The sequence below is a fragment of the Euleptes europaea genome, chromosome 7, assembly GCF_029931775.1.
Source record: "Euleptes europaea isolate rEulEur1 chromosome 7, rEulEur1.hap1, whole genome shotgun sequence".
Taxonomy (NCBI): Eukaryota; Metazoa; Chordata; class Lepidosauria; order Squamata; family Sphaerodactylidae; genus Euleptes; species Euleptes europaea.
This window is the reverse complement of record NC_079318.1, coordinates 54,461,146-54,479,213: the sequence shown is the minus strand read 5'-3', so window position 1 is coordinate 54,479,213 and position 18,068 is coordinate 54,461,146. Positions and strand designations below refer to the sequence as shown.

The following is an 18,068-nucleotide window of genomic DNA, read 5'->3' as shown; positions in this document are numbered from 1 at the left end:
TTTCTGACGAAGGGAGCTTTGACTCTCAAAAGCTCATACTCCTCAAATTGTCCTAGTCTCTTGGATGCTACTGGACTTGAATCTACCTGCTTCAACTCTGTAGCTTACATGGTAGAGCTACTAACTTAATTTCTTTTTGTGCCCTTAAGAGTAGCCTAATATAAAGAAAATTTGCAGAAGATTTTCTCATTACACGACACTTGCTTCCTTGTTCTTGATAGACATGCAACTTTAAAAGACTAAGGGACCTTGCCAGGAAAAGTGGCAAATCCAACCCTGTGAGCAGTTTGCACAGAAAGGAAATTTGTTGTTCCACCCCCTTTCTGAACTCTGTGTCTCCAAATCTCATTGTCTCCTAGATAGGGTTGCCAACTGCTTGGGGGGAAAGTGTCCTGTCATGTTAATGCCGGCTTAAAAGGATGGAATTTACCAGGTGATGTTATTTACCTCCAGGGTGTGAAAAGCTTCAACTGCATAATTTATTATAAAGGGGCCAGACATTCTTCTACAGGCCTGCTGACAACTGTACTCCTGTTGCTCCTATTGCCTACTCTTGTGTATCTCGTTGCTCCTATTGCCTACTCAAAACCACTTCATCCAACGTCTATGGCTTAGTTTTCTGCCCAGCACTTGTCCTTTCCTCTGCCCTACCTCACCCCTCAGCAATATCCAGTTTCTGCTGTCCTTAAACTCTGCGAACGTTTTTCAACCCAGTTCACTTATTAGACTTTTGTTTGGTTAGTTGTCTTCTCTGCCTTTTTTTTGCAGGTCATACTTCCATGTAATGTGCCATATAGATACCATTTAACAAATTTAGTTTTGATATTACAGCCATTGCAGTGGTTTTTATATCCATTTCAAATAACGAGGTCATCTTTTACTCTATCATTTATATTCTACTGGTAAGTTTTCATTAAAAGCCAATGAAGAATGCATAAGGCTTGGAGTTACCAGGTGATCTTGGACAGGTCACCACCTACTTTATTCGGTGTTGTGAAAATGAATAAAGACTATACAAATATTTGGACCCTCCCCTCCCCCAATGTAAACATAATACCCCACAACCCAAATCAGAGCCGTTTTCCCTACTCCCTCCCCTCAGTATATGTATGTGGGCACGCAAAGTGAGCTCACCAAGCCATTATAAGAAATAGGAAATCTATACATGCTCCACATCTCTATTTCTGTTCGGCTCAGGAATGCAAACTTTGAGACTGCATTCCTTGACCAGGAAAAAGGGGATGAATGAAGATATGTGAATCATGCACAGGCCTCTGAAATTCCAATGTGCGTAAACTGAAAAGAGTGAAGGAAGCAGGGCTCTGTTATGCCCTAAAGGATCCAACCATGCTCAACCATGTGAGGAAGGATTGGGGTTTTTATCTACTTAGTTCTGTTTAAATCGTCCTTGTGGTTTGTCATGCCCACATACTAAGATCAACAACTCCTTACAGGCAATCACCTGAATGGTAAATTCTACAGCACACATTTCCCTCTACCACCGAAGAGCTCCTAGCCCTTTAAGGCGATGAGCAAGAAGCCAGAGCACATTAACTCGGTTCTGTTATATCTTTAGCCTCCAGGTCTTCCAGAAACAGCAATGAACAACGTCTGCTCCTTCTCCCAGATCCTCAGCCCCTGGCTTAATGCCAAAGGAAGCAGCAAAAGCAGCCACATGTGCTACATGGTTTCCCTGGCACATTACTACAACTGGCCAATACACATATGGGAATGGGTAGGCAGATAACCAGAGCAGACTAGAAAGAATTGCTTCTTCAGCAATTGTTTTCAAGAATGTCATGGCTAATATAAAATATTTTTTTACAAAATGAAATAATTTTACAGTATATACAAGTCTTCAAATATGGGAGTAATACAGTATATGTTTATGCATGCTAAATGTGGAGGGACTGGGTACTACTAAGCCCAATTTTTAAATCGTTACAGGATATGCATGCAGCCCACATGATCTGCACTGTGTTCTGCAAGCATTGAGGGATAATAATGGTTTCAGCATAGGGAATTACACCTTTTACTGAATTACAATTACACCTTTTACTGAGTGATAATATTTTGATCGCTGAAGACTTTGTTGCTGTGGCCATTTCTAAAACAATGAATTAATATAAATGATTTTGTATCACTTGATCTTGAAAGGTGCTATACTGAAACCAGCAGAACCTCCAAGGAAGTATGTTTACAGGCTGCTCCTGTCCATAATATTGGCATGTACCAAGAAATACACCAGAGTGTCACAGGCCATGATGTTTTGTCAGTGCTGTAAACAAGCACATACACAGACGAAAGTTTCACAGAGCAATCCTGAACAGAGTTATAGCCTTCTAAGAATACTGACTTCAAAAGATTTAGAAGGGTGCAACTCTGCTTAGGATTCCACTGCCAGACCTTACAGTTGAAGAGATAAATGCCTGATCATTCTTATTCTACTGAATTCAGAGATTATATCAATTTAAATAGCCAGTGACTGAGCAGATATACCAATACAACACTTTTCAAAGTAATCCCATGACTTCTGAAATAATACTGTTAAATAATTGTATGTTGTTTTGAATAATCATCTACTTTTCTAACTTACTGGAGGGGAGAAGGTATAGTGATAGAAAAAAATCTCCACAAACTTTCTCAAAAGCCAAAAATCAGAGGCTAAGATCTGAATAATCTGAAATCAGCATGTTGTTCTGATTATGTGGGTTGTATCCAGTCAGCTTTTCACTCAATCTCATCTAATTCCCCTCCTTCCTACAGGCACCATTCTACATGGCTTTTGTCCATTCAGGTCCCATGATCCCCAGGGCAGCCTTTTTGGTAGTCAAAGGGGACCACCCCTCCCTTTTTACCAATGGAAAAGCTAGCTGGATCCAATCAAATATTTTTATATGACACTCTTTAATAGGATTTTTCCTTTATAGATATTTCTAAGAAAGTTGTAAGCCTTCCATTCAAAGTTTTTTTCTTCTGCTTCCTTGGAATAGTTATTTAACTGTAGTAAAATAAACAGAAGACTGAAATAAAAAAAATGGAAACATGGAAGAGCAGCCCAATCCTAAGGGGGAGTACTTATGAGGTGCTCGGAGATGGTGCAGCTACACCACCTCCCAAGTATTTTGCAGTGGCGTTGAGGGGAAATAAAATCGATTTCTCCCCTTAGCCCCATGAAATTCACTCATGGAGTTTTATGGTGCTGCACTGTTCCCCAGCACTGGTAGATGATCCAGAGTGGCACGGATGCTGGCACTGGTCACGCTGGCTCCTATGTGGCTCTGGCCTCCCCCTAGGATTGCATGGTTAGTCCCACATTGTATGGCTTGAATGTAAAGCGGAGTGTGCAAACATTCTATTTGAATATTGCAGTATATAGCATCCCAAGGCTGACAAAACCATGGTTTTATGTGCTTGCGGTAGGCACAAGAAATAAGCATAAAGGTCTCCACATATATTTTAAAAATTACAAAAAGTCTATAACTTTTTTGCCAAGTCACCTTTAATCCCTTTCCCCAACAATTAATCTGCAAAGGCCCCTTTCCCACCTTTCATGCTTCTTTGAAAACCTGCTTCTCTCATGTACTTGAGAAGTTAGCAATCTTCATAGATGAAGAATTATCTAACTTTGCATTTCAAGATGTCTCTAGCATTCTGAAGGTCCTTGCACAAAATTGCAGTTCCAGTGCTTGAATAGCATGTATTGCAGATATAACCCTGGATATGTTTGCTCAAGGCCTTGGCGTCTTCCACACAGGGAGAGGATTTTGTGGTTTTCCTGTTGCTGGTGCAGGTGCAGCAACAACATGGTTTATACATGACAGGTTTCCCAAGTTTCTCTGCCCCAATTCCCGGGAAGTGGCTGCCACCCCTCCCCTGGGCCACCAGGGCTTTTGAATTTTTTTTAATTGACATTAGAATGTAATTATATTCGTATATTTTGCACCAATAAGGGTAGCAGTTTTTCTGAATTCCCAGTGTTCATTTTTTTAAAAACAAGTCTCTAGCCCCTCCCCTTGCAGAGATATGCCCTTTTCCTTAAATCTTCGCAAGGAAAGAGGTTAAAAAATTACTTTTAAAAAATGAAAGCTAGGAATTTAGAGAAATAACTACACTGGTATACTGATACAACAATATTCTCTAGTGCCTATTTTTTAAAATAAAAAATAAAAAATAGCGACAGAAATTGCTACTGCGGGGACAGGGTCAGGGAAAATGGCTGCCATGTGGGCCAGAAAATCCAAATTTCCCCCCTCCACACAGCAACCTTCCAGGCTTTACTGCACTCTTTCCCAAAACTCTGGAGCAAAGCAGGTTGGAGAAAGATCAGAGAAAATCTGGTGAAACTCCCTGGGGTGCACAAAAGGACCACAATGCTGTGGCAATCAGGAACAACCCTACTTCTCAAAAACACTGAACTCAAGGCAAAAAACCTGTAGCGAAGACACCCTTGACTCAGGAATAATCATGGATGCATTTAAAACTGTGGAATCTGTGTAGAACTTGAGGTAGAAAATAGAATTTACCCAGCAAATACTTCAACTTCAGAAATATCCTCTCTATACAGAGAACACTATTTTGGTTTGGCCTGAGAAGAAACTCAAGTCCAATTAATTTTCTGCTAATTTTCCACTCATAATTCATCAATTTTATTGAATTTACCACACTAATACTGCACTGTGAAGAAAAGCTGATACTATTAAATAAATTATAACATTCTTTGTCAGAAAGTATTCTAAAGCCAACATCCATCTTAGGTTGTGGAAACTAAAATATCAACGAGTTTCACTACAACCATTAAAAAAACTACTGTGATGATATGTAAGCGAAGCTCTTTCTAAACTGTTGCCTAGTTATAATGCTGGGTGCTCAACCAAATCTCCAAGCCATGGATATGTGTGAACATTGGCTTGAAGCACTATAACATTCTGCCATAAATTCACTTTATTTTAGTTATTTCTTATTAGTGAAAAAGTAAAAATGACATGGACATTGTTTTATCATGTGCCATTTTTATGCAGGACTAGAAAATACTATGGAATCAAATTACAATTTTGATTAAGCTGATGGATGTCTCATTTTGTAACATAACCACATTTGCCAAACTAATTTTTCCTTTGAACATTTTACTATATCCACAGTGTTCTTACAGGAAAGCATAACTGTCAATCAGCTGTTTGATTGGGCTGGGTTTTCAAAATCCAAGGTATAACTGTAAATGCCACCATTTCCAAACTTTGGAAGAAGTTAAAGGTGACAAAATTCAAAAGTGCCTATTTGTTTGCAAATATCTATTATGACTATAGCTTTTTAACTAAAATAACGTTGTGGTCACAAATACATTCCTTATTAGATTTTCAGAATTAGGATTTCAGTGGTACAAAATAAAAATGCCCATACAGACACACAAATTAAATGTGAAGGGCCACCAAATCCAGAGCCATACATCTCCATTTTTAAACCTGTACCTCACCAATAACACATCTCAGCAGTCACCTCGAGGTTTCCCAGGTATAATACAGGTTTATTTCACTATGTGTGGCTTGTTAATTGCAGCCTCAAGGTAAACCCCCCCCCCCAATATGAAGTCAATCCGATTGGGAAAGTGAGAGTACAATGAGTCAGCCTTCATTTATCCCACAGTAAGGAAAATGCACAAAGTAATAACGATAATTCACAATGGGTAGCCGTGTTTGTCTGCAGTAGTAGAAAAGGGCAAGAGTCCAGGAGCACCTTAAAGACTAACAAAAATCTTTTCTGGCAGGGTATGAGCTTTCGTGAGCCACAGCTCACTTCTCCAGATGCTGTATCTGAAGAAGCGAGCTGTGGCTCACGAAAGCTCATACCCCTTGCCCTTTTCTACTAAAGTAATAACGAGTACATGATTTTTGGATTTAAAAGCAAAATCCACCCCCTTATATTTTAAAAATACTTTGCTTACAAACCAGTAAAAATTCAAAACAGAGCAAACGACATTCCTATATACATTGAACCCGCCCTCCAAAAGAAAAGATTCTGGCTAGAGAGATGTTATGAAATCATTTGATTTTCATATGTACGGGGAAAGCATTTCTTTAAAGGGGTTTTCGGTGACGGCTGTTCTCAAGCCACAAAACAGGCTCCCAGGAGCAGAGGGCAACGCCCCAGCGGGTGCAAAAAATGACGAGTAAGAGTCTCAAAATGGCGCCAAGAGGGGAGGAGGAGAGCGATCACAGAGAAACTGCGCAACAAATCCTGGCGCGTCGCCAGGCCGCAGCCATCTTCTCCTCTCCTGCTCTGTCCGCGTCCCTTCAATACGGCCACGCAGCAGAGCAAAGCCCCTCGCGATGGGAACGCCGGCACCAATAGCGGGGGGGGGGGGGCAAAAAAACCAGTTTCCTTGGGTGGTCTTCGGAAAGACACAAACACTCCTAGAAGTTATTCAAAACCATGCAATTTAGAACTAAAGAGAAAAGGAGGATCGGTCACAGGAAGGGGGGGGAAAGGCCTCGTCTTCCATTTGGTTTTTTTTTTTGGGGGGGGGTTGCTCTGGTGATCGGTATTTCACCCATGTGCCGTGGCCGAAGGTCCGATTTCAACAACAAAAAAAAAATCTTTCCAGCTGACGTGACCCAAGTTTACTTCCCTCGGCAAATGTCCCGTCGCGATTTAAAAGCAAAAAAAAAAAAAAAAAAATTCAACGACCCACCTCAAAATGATCCAACAAATTTTGAAAGAATTCTTTATTTTTTTCCCTTCCCCCCCCCACCCCCCGTTTAGGGTAACCACAAATGAAAATCAATGAAGCAAAATGACTATAGACTGGAAGGCTTAATCCGATCGCACTGACCAAACGGCAAAAACGAAACAGCGGCCACGGATGTAAAATATTTATTATTCTTGCAGCGTTAAAAATATAAATTACGATGGGGTATCTTCCTTCGAAAAATCGGCTTTTGTTCCCCTTAAACCCTACCTAGAATAAAATCCTACCTAGAATTACATATACCGAAACAATCACCATTTCCATTCCTTGTAACAATGACGCACAGACAAGAGATCGGAAGAAACTGCAAACAAAGGGGGGGGAGAAACCCCAATAAATAGCACAGAAAAAAGCCTCATACGAATAAAAAAATAATTGAGAGGGGGGGGGGAAATCCACGACAAAAGGTACAGCCCATGCTAGGAATACAGGGAAGGTTATTACAAGGCGGTAGACGAAGGCAAATCCAACCAGGGAGGCGAAAGAAAAGAAAAATCCTTTGGCAGCCTCACGCCCAGGAGGGAGAAGACGAAGCGTCTCCATTTTCCTGAGGAGGAAGGGGGAAAAGTGCTTCGCGGACCAGAGAGCTTTAGAGAAAAGCAAAGAAACGAGGGGGGGAGAAAGAGGGAGGAGATTTGAAAAGATTATTTTTCTTTCTCCCTCACACACTCTCTCTCTCGATCCCCCTCTTCCTCAGACACACACCACACTCACACAGACACACTCCTCTTCCTCTCCTGATGGCCACCAAGGGGGCGGCCAAAAAAAAAAACCACACACACAACAACTAATTTTAAACCGGCTCAATCAATGAGTCATTAAAAGAGGGTTGTTGTGTGTGTGTTTTTTTTCCCTCCTCTCTCCTGAATTTGCATGGCATCGGCGGGAGAGGGGGGAAGAGAGGGGAGGAAGAAAAAAACACAACACCCCAAACCTCTCCCCCTCTCTTGCAGCTATCAGCCCAGACCTGAAACCTTATCTGTCCTCTCCCTCTCTCTCTCTCTCCCTCCCCCCCCACCACCTTGTCTGTCTCTCCCCCTTTAAGAAACACATTTTTGGAAGTGCCCTCAGTAGCCGCCGCCGCCACAACCTCTCGCTGCAACAGAAATAAATATTTCATTTCCATGTGAATTAACATCTGCCCACCAAGCACCACCCGCGCAAAATCGCCCTCTTCTTCATCGTCTTCCTCCCTCTCTCCCCCCCCCCTCTCTCCCTCTCTAGATATATATTTATATACATAGCCCCAGAGCCAATAGCTCTCTGGGCTGAAACCTAATATCCTGGTTTTGGCAACTCCTGGTTGTTAATTTGCTCCTCTTTCTTTTCTGCCTGTCTGGAGATAGATATTCTCTCTCCCCCCCCTCTCTCTTTTCCCTCCCCGAAGGAAGGGAGGAAGGAGGTTGTGTGTTTTTTTTTTCTTCCTCTCCTTGAAATTTTTATCACAAAATTATAATACACTCAAAGGGAAACTCACCGTCATGAAAAAGCAGTGCCTTGTCAACGGGGTTTCTTCGCCATCACATCAGGGGCTGGCAGTGTAAGGGAGAGAGCGAGAGAGCGAGAGAGGGAGGGGGGAGGGAGAGGTAGAGAGAGAGAGAAAGGGAGAGCGCGAGCGAGTACAACCCGCGCGCCAGTGCCGGGGTACCCAGCCACAAGGAGAGAGAAAGAGGCGCAGGCTGCGAGCAGAAACGAAGCACAGCCACCGCGTCCACGCACATTGTTATGAACGCGACTGCCGAAGTTTCACTTTGCCGGCTGGGGTCCGCGCTTTGCAAAGCTGGTCCCTTTAGGAAGGTTTTCTTTCAGATATCATAGAATCGTTGTGGCTGAGTTGTGTACTTCAGGCGTGTGAACTAGTGACACTTTCCCCCCCCCACCCCCCAAACAGCCAGGTTCTTCAACTCTTCCTTGCCAGTCTTGAAATAATAGCTAGTTGGCCTCTTCCTGACAGACTGTTGTAATTAACCAACGAAGCACTGTTGTTGTTTTTTAAAACAAAGTTGCCCGGTTTTAGAAGAAGGGGAAGCTTGATACTTACAGGACAATGGTTAGCACATTACCTTGGATACTTTTTGCAGGGCAATGATTCAGCTCAAACCCAACCCCCTTTCTGACTATATATTACTCTTCCTACACACTTGACACTGAGACACTGTCCTTCAGTGTTACTCCTCTGAAGATGCCGGCCACAGCTGCTGGTGAAACGTCAGGAAAGAAAATACCAAGGCCACGGTCACACAGCCCGGACAACCCACAAGAACCAGGTGAAGCGCTGTTTGATTTTCAGCTTTCTTCTTTCTCCTCCCTTGCTCACTCCAACCCCTACACAGAAGAAGTTGAGAAGTTTAAGACCTATTTAAAAAGTACACTTTTTATTCAATCCTGTCAGCATGCAACTCAATTGACTATCCTGGGTCCTCCTGACGTTGTTGTTGTTGTTGTACTGCTGCCATTATCATCATGTGGTATTGTCAAAAGATAATCATAGGCTATAAAAACATAAATTAGAAAGTTGTAACAGAAATTATATTTTGCCTTTTATGTTTTAAAAAAATCAATTTGTTAAACAATTTGAAATAATCTAGAATTGATATTTATTTTTTTTATTTTCAGATTTGTATCCCGCCCATCCCAGCAAGCCAGCTCAGGGCAGGTAACATCATTAAAACATAGCCTACAATCTATAATCATATAAAACAATAAAACAGCAATAAAATCCTAAAAACCCCATAACAAAGATGGCACACACAAATACTAAACTGTGATCATCATACAAGTGGCACCCTTTCCAGTCAATATTATTTACCCATTTGACAAGAATCAGGCTTTTTTTTCTTTAGATTTTAGTTACCTTTTCTGAAAACAGTTAGAATTTGAAGATTCTCTCCAATGGGGCAACATTTTTTTAAAGGACAGTTTATACCACATGTTCTTCATACATGTTTCAGAATTTCAGGAGACAATATAGAATATGTTGAAAAATATTTTATTGGAGCAATTTACTGAAGCAAATAGACCCAAAAAAGTGAGACCCAAAAAAGTAAGACAGATTTTACACATCACTTAAAAATGCTTTTGAGCCTCTCTCCCACTGTTGATACCAAGTACAAAAGATAGAAATGCAGTATTAAATGCACTTGTCCCAGGTTTTAAAGTTGATGAATATAAGAATTCTGTTTTAGTCCTCCATCCACAATTGTTAAACATTCTTATATGTGCATGTTTGGCAATTGTTTTCCACACACACACACATTTACCTTGCCTCCCAGTATGGAAATATGGGGGGGTTATCAAATTCACCAGTCCCCATGGCTATAATCACCCTATCTCTCCACTATCTCATCGGTTTGGCAAGACTGAGCAAAGCCTTGTGACTGATGTTGTCTGTGTTAAGTGTCATCAAGTCACTTCCAAGTCATGGCGACCCTATCAATTAATTACCCCAAAATGTCCTGTCGTTAACAGCCTTGCTCAGGTCTTAAAGACTGAGAACTGTGGCTTCCTTTATAGAGTCAATCCATCTCATATTGAGACTTCCTCTTTTCCTGCTACCTTCAACTCTTCCTAGCATTACTCTCTTTTTCCATTGACTCTCATCTTCTCATAATGTATCCAAAGTACGATAGCCTCCATTTAGTAATTTTAGCATCTAGGGACAGTTCAGGCTTGATTTGATCTAGAACCTACTGATTTGTCTTTTTGGCAGTCCACAGTGTCTGTAAAACCCTCCTCCAACACCACATTTCAAAGGAATCGTCTTTCTTCCTGTCAGCTTTCTTCATTGTCCAACTTTCACACTATACACAGTAATGAGGAATACTATGGCATGAATTGATCTTGGTTGCTAGTGTCACATCTTTACACTTAAGAGGCTTTTTTAGCTCCTTCATGTCTGCCCTTCCCTGTCTCAAATTCTTGATTTTTTGGTTGCAATCTCCCTTTTGGATGATGATGGAGCCAAGGAATAGAAAATATTGAACAACTTCAGTTTCCTCATTGTCAACCTTAAAGTTGAGTAATTCCCCACTAGTCCTTACTTTTGTCTTCTTGATGTTCAGCTGTAGTTTTGCTTTGGCACTTTCTCCTTTAACTTTCAGCAGTAGTGGTTTCAAACCTTCACTATGTTCTGCCAGCAATGTGGTATCATCTGCATATCTCAAATTGTTAACGTTCCTTCCCCCAATTTTCACTCCACCTTCATCTAAATCTAATCCAGTTTTCTTTATGATATATTCTGAAAACAGATTGAAGAGATGAGATAAAATACATCCTTGTCTGACACCTTTGTCTTTTGCAAGCCATTCTGTTTCTCTATATTCTGTCCTAACAATAGCCTTTTGTCCAGAGTACAGGTTGCGCATCAAAACAATCAGATGTTGTGACACACTCATTTGTTTTTAAACCAACCTTAGCTTTACATGATCCACACATTCAAAAGCTTTGCTGTAATCTATGAAACATAAGCTGATTTTCTTCTGAAATTCTCTCATGTTTTCTTCTGAAATTCTCTCATATGCTCCAGCAGAAAGGTAAAGGTAGTCCTCCTGTGCAAGCACTAGGTCATTATGGACCCATGGGGTGACACCACATCACAATGTTGATGGTTGGTTTGCCATTGCCTTCCTCAGTCACATACACTTTATTCCCAGGAAGCTGGGTACTCATTTTACCAACCTCAGATGGAAGGCTGAGTCAACTTGAGCCACCTACCTGAAACCGACTTCCTTTGGAATCTAACTCAGGTTATCAGCAGAGCTTTGACAGCAGTGCTGCAGCTTACCACGCTGCGCCACAGGGCTCTTCCATATGGTCCAATAACAAACTTAAATTTGTATTATGATATTTAGCGCTTCTTCCTTTTCTGAATCCAGCTTGAACATCTGACATTTTCGTTCTATATATGGTAACAATCTTTGTTGTAAGATTTTGAGCATTATTTTACTTGTGAGAAGTTAATGTGATGGTCCAATAGTTGCTGCAGTCTTTTTTTTTTTTTTTAATGTACACATGAAGCTGCCTTATACTGAATCAGACTCTTGGTCCATCAAAGTCAGTATTGTCTACTCTGACCGGCAGCGGCTCTCCAGGGTCTCAGGCAGAGGTCTTTCACATCACCTACCTGCTTAGTCTCTTTAACTGGAGATGCTGGGGATTGAACCTGGGACCTTCTGCATGCCAAGAAGATGCTCTGCCACTGAGCCACAGTCCCTTTCAAGTCTCCATTTTTTTCTGAATTGGAATTTAAATTGAGCGTTTCTAGTCTGAGTCATTGTTTTGTTTTCCATATTTGTTGGCATATTCTTGTTAAGATCTTGATGGACTCCGTTTCTTTGGCTTGGAATGCCTCTGTTGATATCCCGTCTACTCTTGGTGATTTGTTTATCCCAGTTGCTCTTAGTGCAGCTTTCACTTCACTTTCTAAAACTGTAGGTTCTTCTTCAAAAGTTTTGTCTTGGAAGGAATCTGTCATCCTTTTATCTCTTATGTATAGTTCTTAAGTGTATTGTTCCCATCTTTTCTTTATTTTGTCCTGTTCAGTTAATGTACTTCCTTGTTGATCTTTCAGTGTGCCTAAATGTGCCTTAAATTTCCCGTTGATGTTTTGGATCTAGTGGAACGGATCTCTTGTTCTTCCTTTTTTGTTGTTCTCTTTGATTTCTTTACACTGGTTATTATAATAGTTCTCTTTGTCTCTATGTGCCAGTTGCTGGAATGCTGAATGATGCATTTAGATTTCTGATTCTATTTCTGGCACCTTTTACTTTTGCTTCTCATCTATGTTTAGCAATTTTAAGAGTTTCATCAGTCATCCATCGAGGCTTTTCATTTTTCTTGGCTACAGGAATAGTCTTTGCACATTCTTCCTTGATAATGTCTCTGGTTTCAGCCCATAGTTTTTCTGGCTCACGTTCACTTGAACTTACTAATGCAAATCTGTTTTTTACATGATCTTTAAACTCTCCAGGAATGTTGTTCAGATTGTATTTTTGTACTATGAATGTTCTGGTGTTTTTCTTCAGCTTTATTTTAATTTTCAATATTAACAATTCATGGTCTCTATCACAATTAGCTCCTGCTCTTGTTTTAGCAGAAAGAATAGAGCTTCTCCATCTTCTACTTCCGATTATGTAATCTATTTGATTTCTATATTGGCCATCCGAGAATATCCACATACATAGTTCTGTTCAATTGCTTGAAACGTGTTTACAACAATTTGTTCATTGCATCACAGAATTCTATGAGTCACTCTCCTGCTCCTTTTCATGCTCCTGGTCCAAATCTTCCAACAATATTTGATGTGATAATTAGAATATTTTAAAATTCTTCTGGGTTTCTGCCTGCACTTTTAACACTCTTTTGATGAGTAAATTTGTTAAATAAAAGTTGGTCAGCTTTGTAATTTTTTTCTAATACATACAGTTTTAGTAAGAAAGCAGAGTAATGCGCTCCAGGTCTGATTTATGAAAGCCCTGGAGAGATATACCTCCACAACCAGATTTTCTTTTGGGATCATGTCCATTCGGTGATGTAACATCCCATTAAAGAAGTTGATTTCTTCTCTACTAATTAGGGTTTCTGCATGTCCATTTTTAGCCAGATAATAAATGAGATGAAAATATATGCTTGGTGTCCAGAGTGACTTCCTGTCTGAGAGCTCAAAATCTGGGATTTGCTCTGGAAAGGAGCAGGATAGCTAGGGCAGTAGTTCTCCAGCCAGCTCTTCCTTGGCTCAGTCTCCTGGCAGGGTTCATGCTTGTGCCACTCAAGTCTGTTTAGAAGCCTGCAGAAGGAGAAAGAGAGAGAAAATAATTGAGAAGATTGGTTAGGACAATATTTTCCCTCATCCTGTCATTCTGTCATAATTTGAAATACCTCCGAATTGTGCTCATTTTGCTCCACTTGACAGCCTATGTATGTGGCTGGAAAAAACCAAAAGAAGGCATACTAAAACTTGCCCTGAAAGTGGAGCGGAGGGGAAACACTTCCCAAAGCAATGCACTTCCTTCCAAGCCAAGTCTGTTTCTTCTCCAGGCCTGGCTGCAAATTAAAAATATAATGATGAATTGGATAAAAGTTCCATTGGCTCTTGCTTCCAAGTGCAGTGCAAAAGCAACAACACTCACCTACTATTTTCCCCCAGCATCTGATATTAAAAGGCATAGTGGTTATGGACTTACTTAGTTATTAGGTGTAATAGTTGTTGATGAACTTATCCTCCATGACTTGTGAAATTCTTTTTAAAAGCCATCTCAGAATCTGTCTACATTACATGACAGCATATGTAAAAAAATTCCAAAGGCTGCTTCTGTTAGGAAAAAGCAGCTTGGTGGAAGAGAGGGTGTGATTTTCGCTGGAGAAGCAGATGGGAGAGGTGCCACATCCCAACTATTACTTTTCTGCCACAACTTCTCTCCCTGCCCCATCTGTTTTTCCCTGTAGGGTTTTTAAAGGCTAACATTCAGGAAATTTGGATCAAAACATGGCAAGACTTAACACAAAGTGCTATCCAACTCATGAATCAATGTCTTCCATAACATCCTGTCATTAACAGACTAGCTCAAGTCTTGTAAACTGAGGGCCATGGTTTCCTTTATAGAGTCAATCCATCTCATGTTGGTTCTTCCTCTTTTCCTGCTGCCTTCCACTTTTCCTAGCATTATTGCATTTTCCAGTGAGAGGGTATTTCAGAAGTAAATTTGTCTGAATATCTCACCTACTAGAGTTTTATCACAGATTTGCCATGGAGCCTGAGTGAGGGGGAGATAGGGGTAAGATTAAGTATCTTTTATTCATGCACCTTGATGTCTGCCTTGGGCACGACAGCCACCTCAGAAGGTTATAACCAGTATAAAACCAGTGTACTATTTCCAAGATCTAAAAGAATCCCTCAAAACTGCTATTAGCTCTCAATATGGAGAAGATGCTGGTGTCATACAGGTATCTGTATTTTCCCTCCACTAATAGAGAATGTTATATTATGAGGATGTTAATTATAGTTTCTCCCTCTACTGCAGCACGAGAGCTAAATGTTCTGCTGCTGAAGGTTACTGAGAAGCCAAGACTGCTGAAATAGATGGCTGTGGACTTTTGGATCAGATTGAGGGAGGCATAGGAGCTGAGATCTGTCAAGGACAAAAAGCCCAGGAGAGACTTGAGTCTGCATCTCATTAGCAGAAATGAAAAACCCCACTACATCACCCAATCAAACATAAATACAGAGGAAACACAGCTGTACCAAAGCAACTACCCCCTGTTTCATATTTGTTTTTTTACTAATTATGATAGGCAAGTCCTGATTTTGAGAGCAGGGATACTCTCACACTGAAATTGCTTGAAACTGGTGCATGTGTCCTTACAGTGAGATCATGTGACAGAGTATAACTATGCCAATATTGTGCCTATGTATTTTCTGATATGTATGGGGCATTTGGCACTACCTGAGCTCATCTAAGCACAGCTGCTTTACTGAAGGATCATGTCAACGATGCTAAGCTTCTGTTTTCTGTGAGATCTTCTGTATGATTGTTTTATTTCTGCCTTTCTATTGAGACTCAAGGCACATTGCACAACTACACATTATGACAATCCATATAGGTCAACTCAAGTTAGGACACATCTGTACCAGACACAAAGCTTGGTTGGAGAGAAGGTGTAAATATCTATTGACTACAACTTAAAAAACAGAACAGATCTGTGGTATCTCAAGTCTCCTCTATGGCTGTAGGCTTAAATTTATCTCTCTGTAAATTTAAATCAAATAACTAGTGTAGAACTAATACAGTCTACGTCAAGAAAATGAATGGGCACAACACAAGACATTTAAGAATGCCATTCATTATTCTCATGATTTGTGACCCCACTTTTTAGTCAAGATAGTAAGGCTTGACTGTCAGCCCATTCCTGAGCCTTGCAGCGGCCAGGGACAGCGTGGTCGAAGTGCCGTGATGGCTGGAGGGGCTTAGGAAGCTGACTATAGTCAGCTCCACCCCTGGGAATGCCCCCACCCCATGCCAGCACCACATTTCTCTTCCGGGATTTAGGTCCCGGAGTGGCTGTGGTGTCAGAGGAGCACCGTGCAGCTCTGTGGCACCCAGGCACCGTTGGAACTACCCCCGCCACTAGCGTAAGTGCCTCTTATTCTGTGATAAGAGGGCACTTACACTGGCAGCAGGGTCACACCGCCTCCACTTCACTTTCAGCCCAATCCTCAGGAATGGCTGTACATAGTCAAACTACATCGTAACGCCTTGGAAAGCAAACAGAAGAAATCTTGTTTTAGCCTAAAGTCATGCCCAAATCTCTCAACATCAGTATGCTCAGAAAGCTACTCTTAGCCATGGGAACAAACTGGAAATTTTGCTATTCTTAGCCATGGGAACAAACTGGAAATTTTTGACATTCTTGTGTGAGAACAAGAAAGGGTTTGGTTGTTCAGGCCAGATCTGTAAAAAGACTGTTTTCTTTCATCCTTCATACCTTCAGCAGAATGAAGGTATAAACACAATTTATTCTATCGTTTAAAAGAGTTGTTGATTATATATGTATATTATATACATTGATTATGTATGCATAAATAAAGGGGAAATGTATATAATATGGGGGTGGCATTTTGTATTTTTGCCCCCCCTTTCAAAAAAAAGGTAGATCTGACCTGCCAGTGACACATCCTTACACTTAAAAATCTTTTCTAGCTCCTTCATGGCTGTCCTTCCCAGTCTCAATCTCCTTCTGATTTCTTGGTTGCAGTCTCCCTTTTGGTTGATGATGGAGCCAAGGAATAGAAAGTCTTGGACAATTTTAGTTTTCTCATTGTCAGCATTAAAGTTGAGTAATTCCCTAGTAGTCATTACTTTGTCTACTTGATGTTCAGCTGTAGTCCTGCTTTGGTTATGGGGTGCTGAATCAATTTATGGCCCATTTTGCATAATGCTTCTATAGTGAACTATTCAGACACTGCTTTCTAAATACTTTGGAGGTGCTGGATCCATTTCTTATGTTTGGCAACCTTTATCTAAAATAGTTAATCTTTACACTGTCAAAAATGGATTGTAAGTACTTGTTTATAATTAAACTCCTGAATGTAGGGACCACATTTCCTAATAGTCTATCTCCTCACTTTGAAGTGATACATGAGGAGGACTTGTCTTTGGGGAGATGGAGGGAAAAGCTGGAGTGGCTGGAGGAAGGTGTGAAAGTAAGATGAGACTGAAGAAAGAATGCAGCCTTGAAGTAGGTCTGTGAGTGCTAATGCATCTAGGCTTATTGTTCTTCGGTTTCGAAGTGAAAGTGAAGCACCAGTGGGAATGCAGAGATGGAGAGAAAACCAATATTAATGGATTGCAACAGAAGAGCATTTATTTCCATTGGCTAATAGGAAAGCCCAAAAGCATGTGATCACTATCATCTTATATTCTAATAGCAAAGTCGATCAAATCTTTGGATACTAAATCCAGTGACAGATCCTTCTCCAAATCTGAAAAGGGCTCTAGGTTTGCAGAAAAATGTGAAATCTAACAAAAATACATTGAGAGGTTTAAAAAACCTGAAATGATAAAAGGAGTGCCAGTGACTTTAAGCAACAGATTCCCTCAGTGGCTGTTGCTAGGCAATCACAGCTCTCCATGCTTTAGTTTCTGTGAATACAAGGCAGAGGGAGGTGGCAGGGGCTTTTCCAGGCCTATTTTGGCCTTTGAAGGAGGGCACCTTGGGGCCAGACCTGAGCCTTAGTGTTGCCAGCTCTATGTTGGGAAATTCCTGGAAATTTTGTGATGGAGTCTGAGGAGGAAAGGGTTTGGGGAGGGGAGCTGGATATTATGCCATAGAGTCCACCCTCCAAAGCAACCAGTTTCGCCAGGGGGACAGATCTGTGTCATCTGGAGTTTGGTTATAATTCTGAGATATCTCCAGGTCACACCTGGAGGTTGGCAATCCTAGGCCTGGAAACAAACTCTGGGTGACTTGATACCACCTAAATTGCATTACTCAGCCGCGCTTGGCTGCTTGCTTCTGTTCATCAGAAGCCTTGCTGGTCAAAAGCCCTACCTGGCCCTGCCCACTTCCTAAAAATACTTGGCTGGTGCCATGGCACCCACAGGCACCATGTTATAGACCCGTGCTCTATGCTTTTGCATGTTTACTTGGGAACCCCTAGTAATTCAACAAAATTTACTCACAAATGAATTTATGACTGCAGCTTTACCAATGCAACCAGTGGCGGGCTGGGTCTAAAAATATTGGTTGCCAGGAGACAAAGGGAGCCCACCCACAACTGTAAGACTATCATTTAATTTTTATAAGAATTTTTTTTTTTCAAAAAATA

The 18,068-nt window shown here is 41.0% G+C and overlaps 1 protein-coding gene across 2 annotated transcripts in view; it reads right to left on the bottom strand.

The window, feature by feature from the left end:
- The window catches only part of BICRAL (BICRA like chromatin remodeling complex associated protein), a 40,517-nt gene extending 32,202 nt beyond the window's left edge, over positions 1-8,315 (bottom strand). The window contains exons 1-2 of one of the 2 annotated variants that reach the window (XM_056853141.1): positions 8,223-8,292; positions 6,973-7,049 (exon numbers count right to left, since the gene is read on the bottom strand). In XM_056853141.1, the coding sequence (XP_056709119.1) occupies positions 6,973-7,009 (37 nt within the window). In that variant the 5' untranslated portion in view covers positions 7,010-7,049; positions 8,223-8,292. Of the gene's footprint in view, positions 1-6,972; positions 7,050-8,222 lie in introns of both variants that reach the window. The other variant, XM_056853142.1, reaches the window with a different exon arrangement.
- Between the last annotated feature and the right edge of the window lie 9,753 nt (positions 8,316-18,068).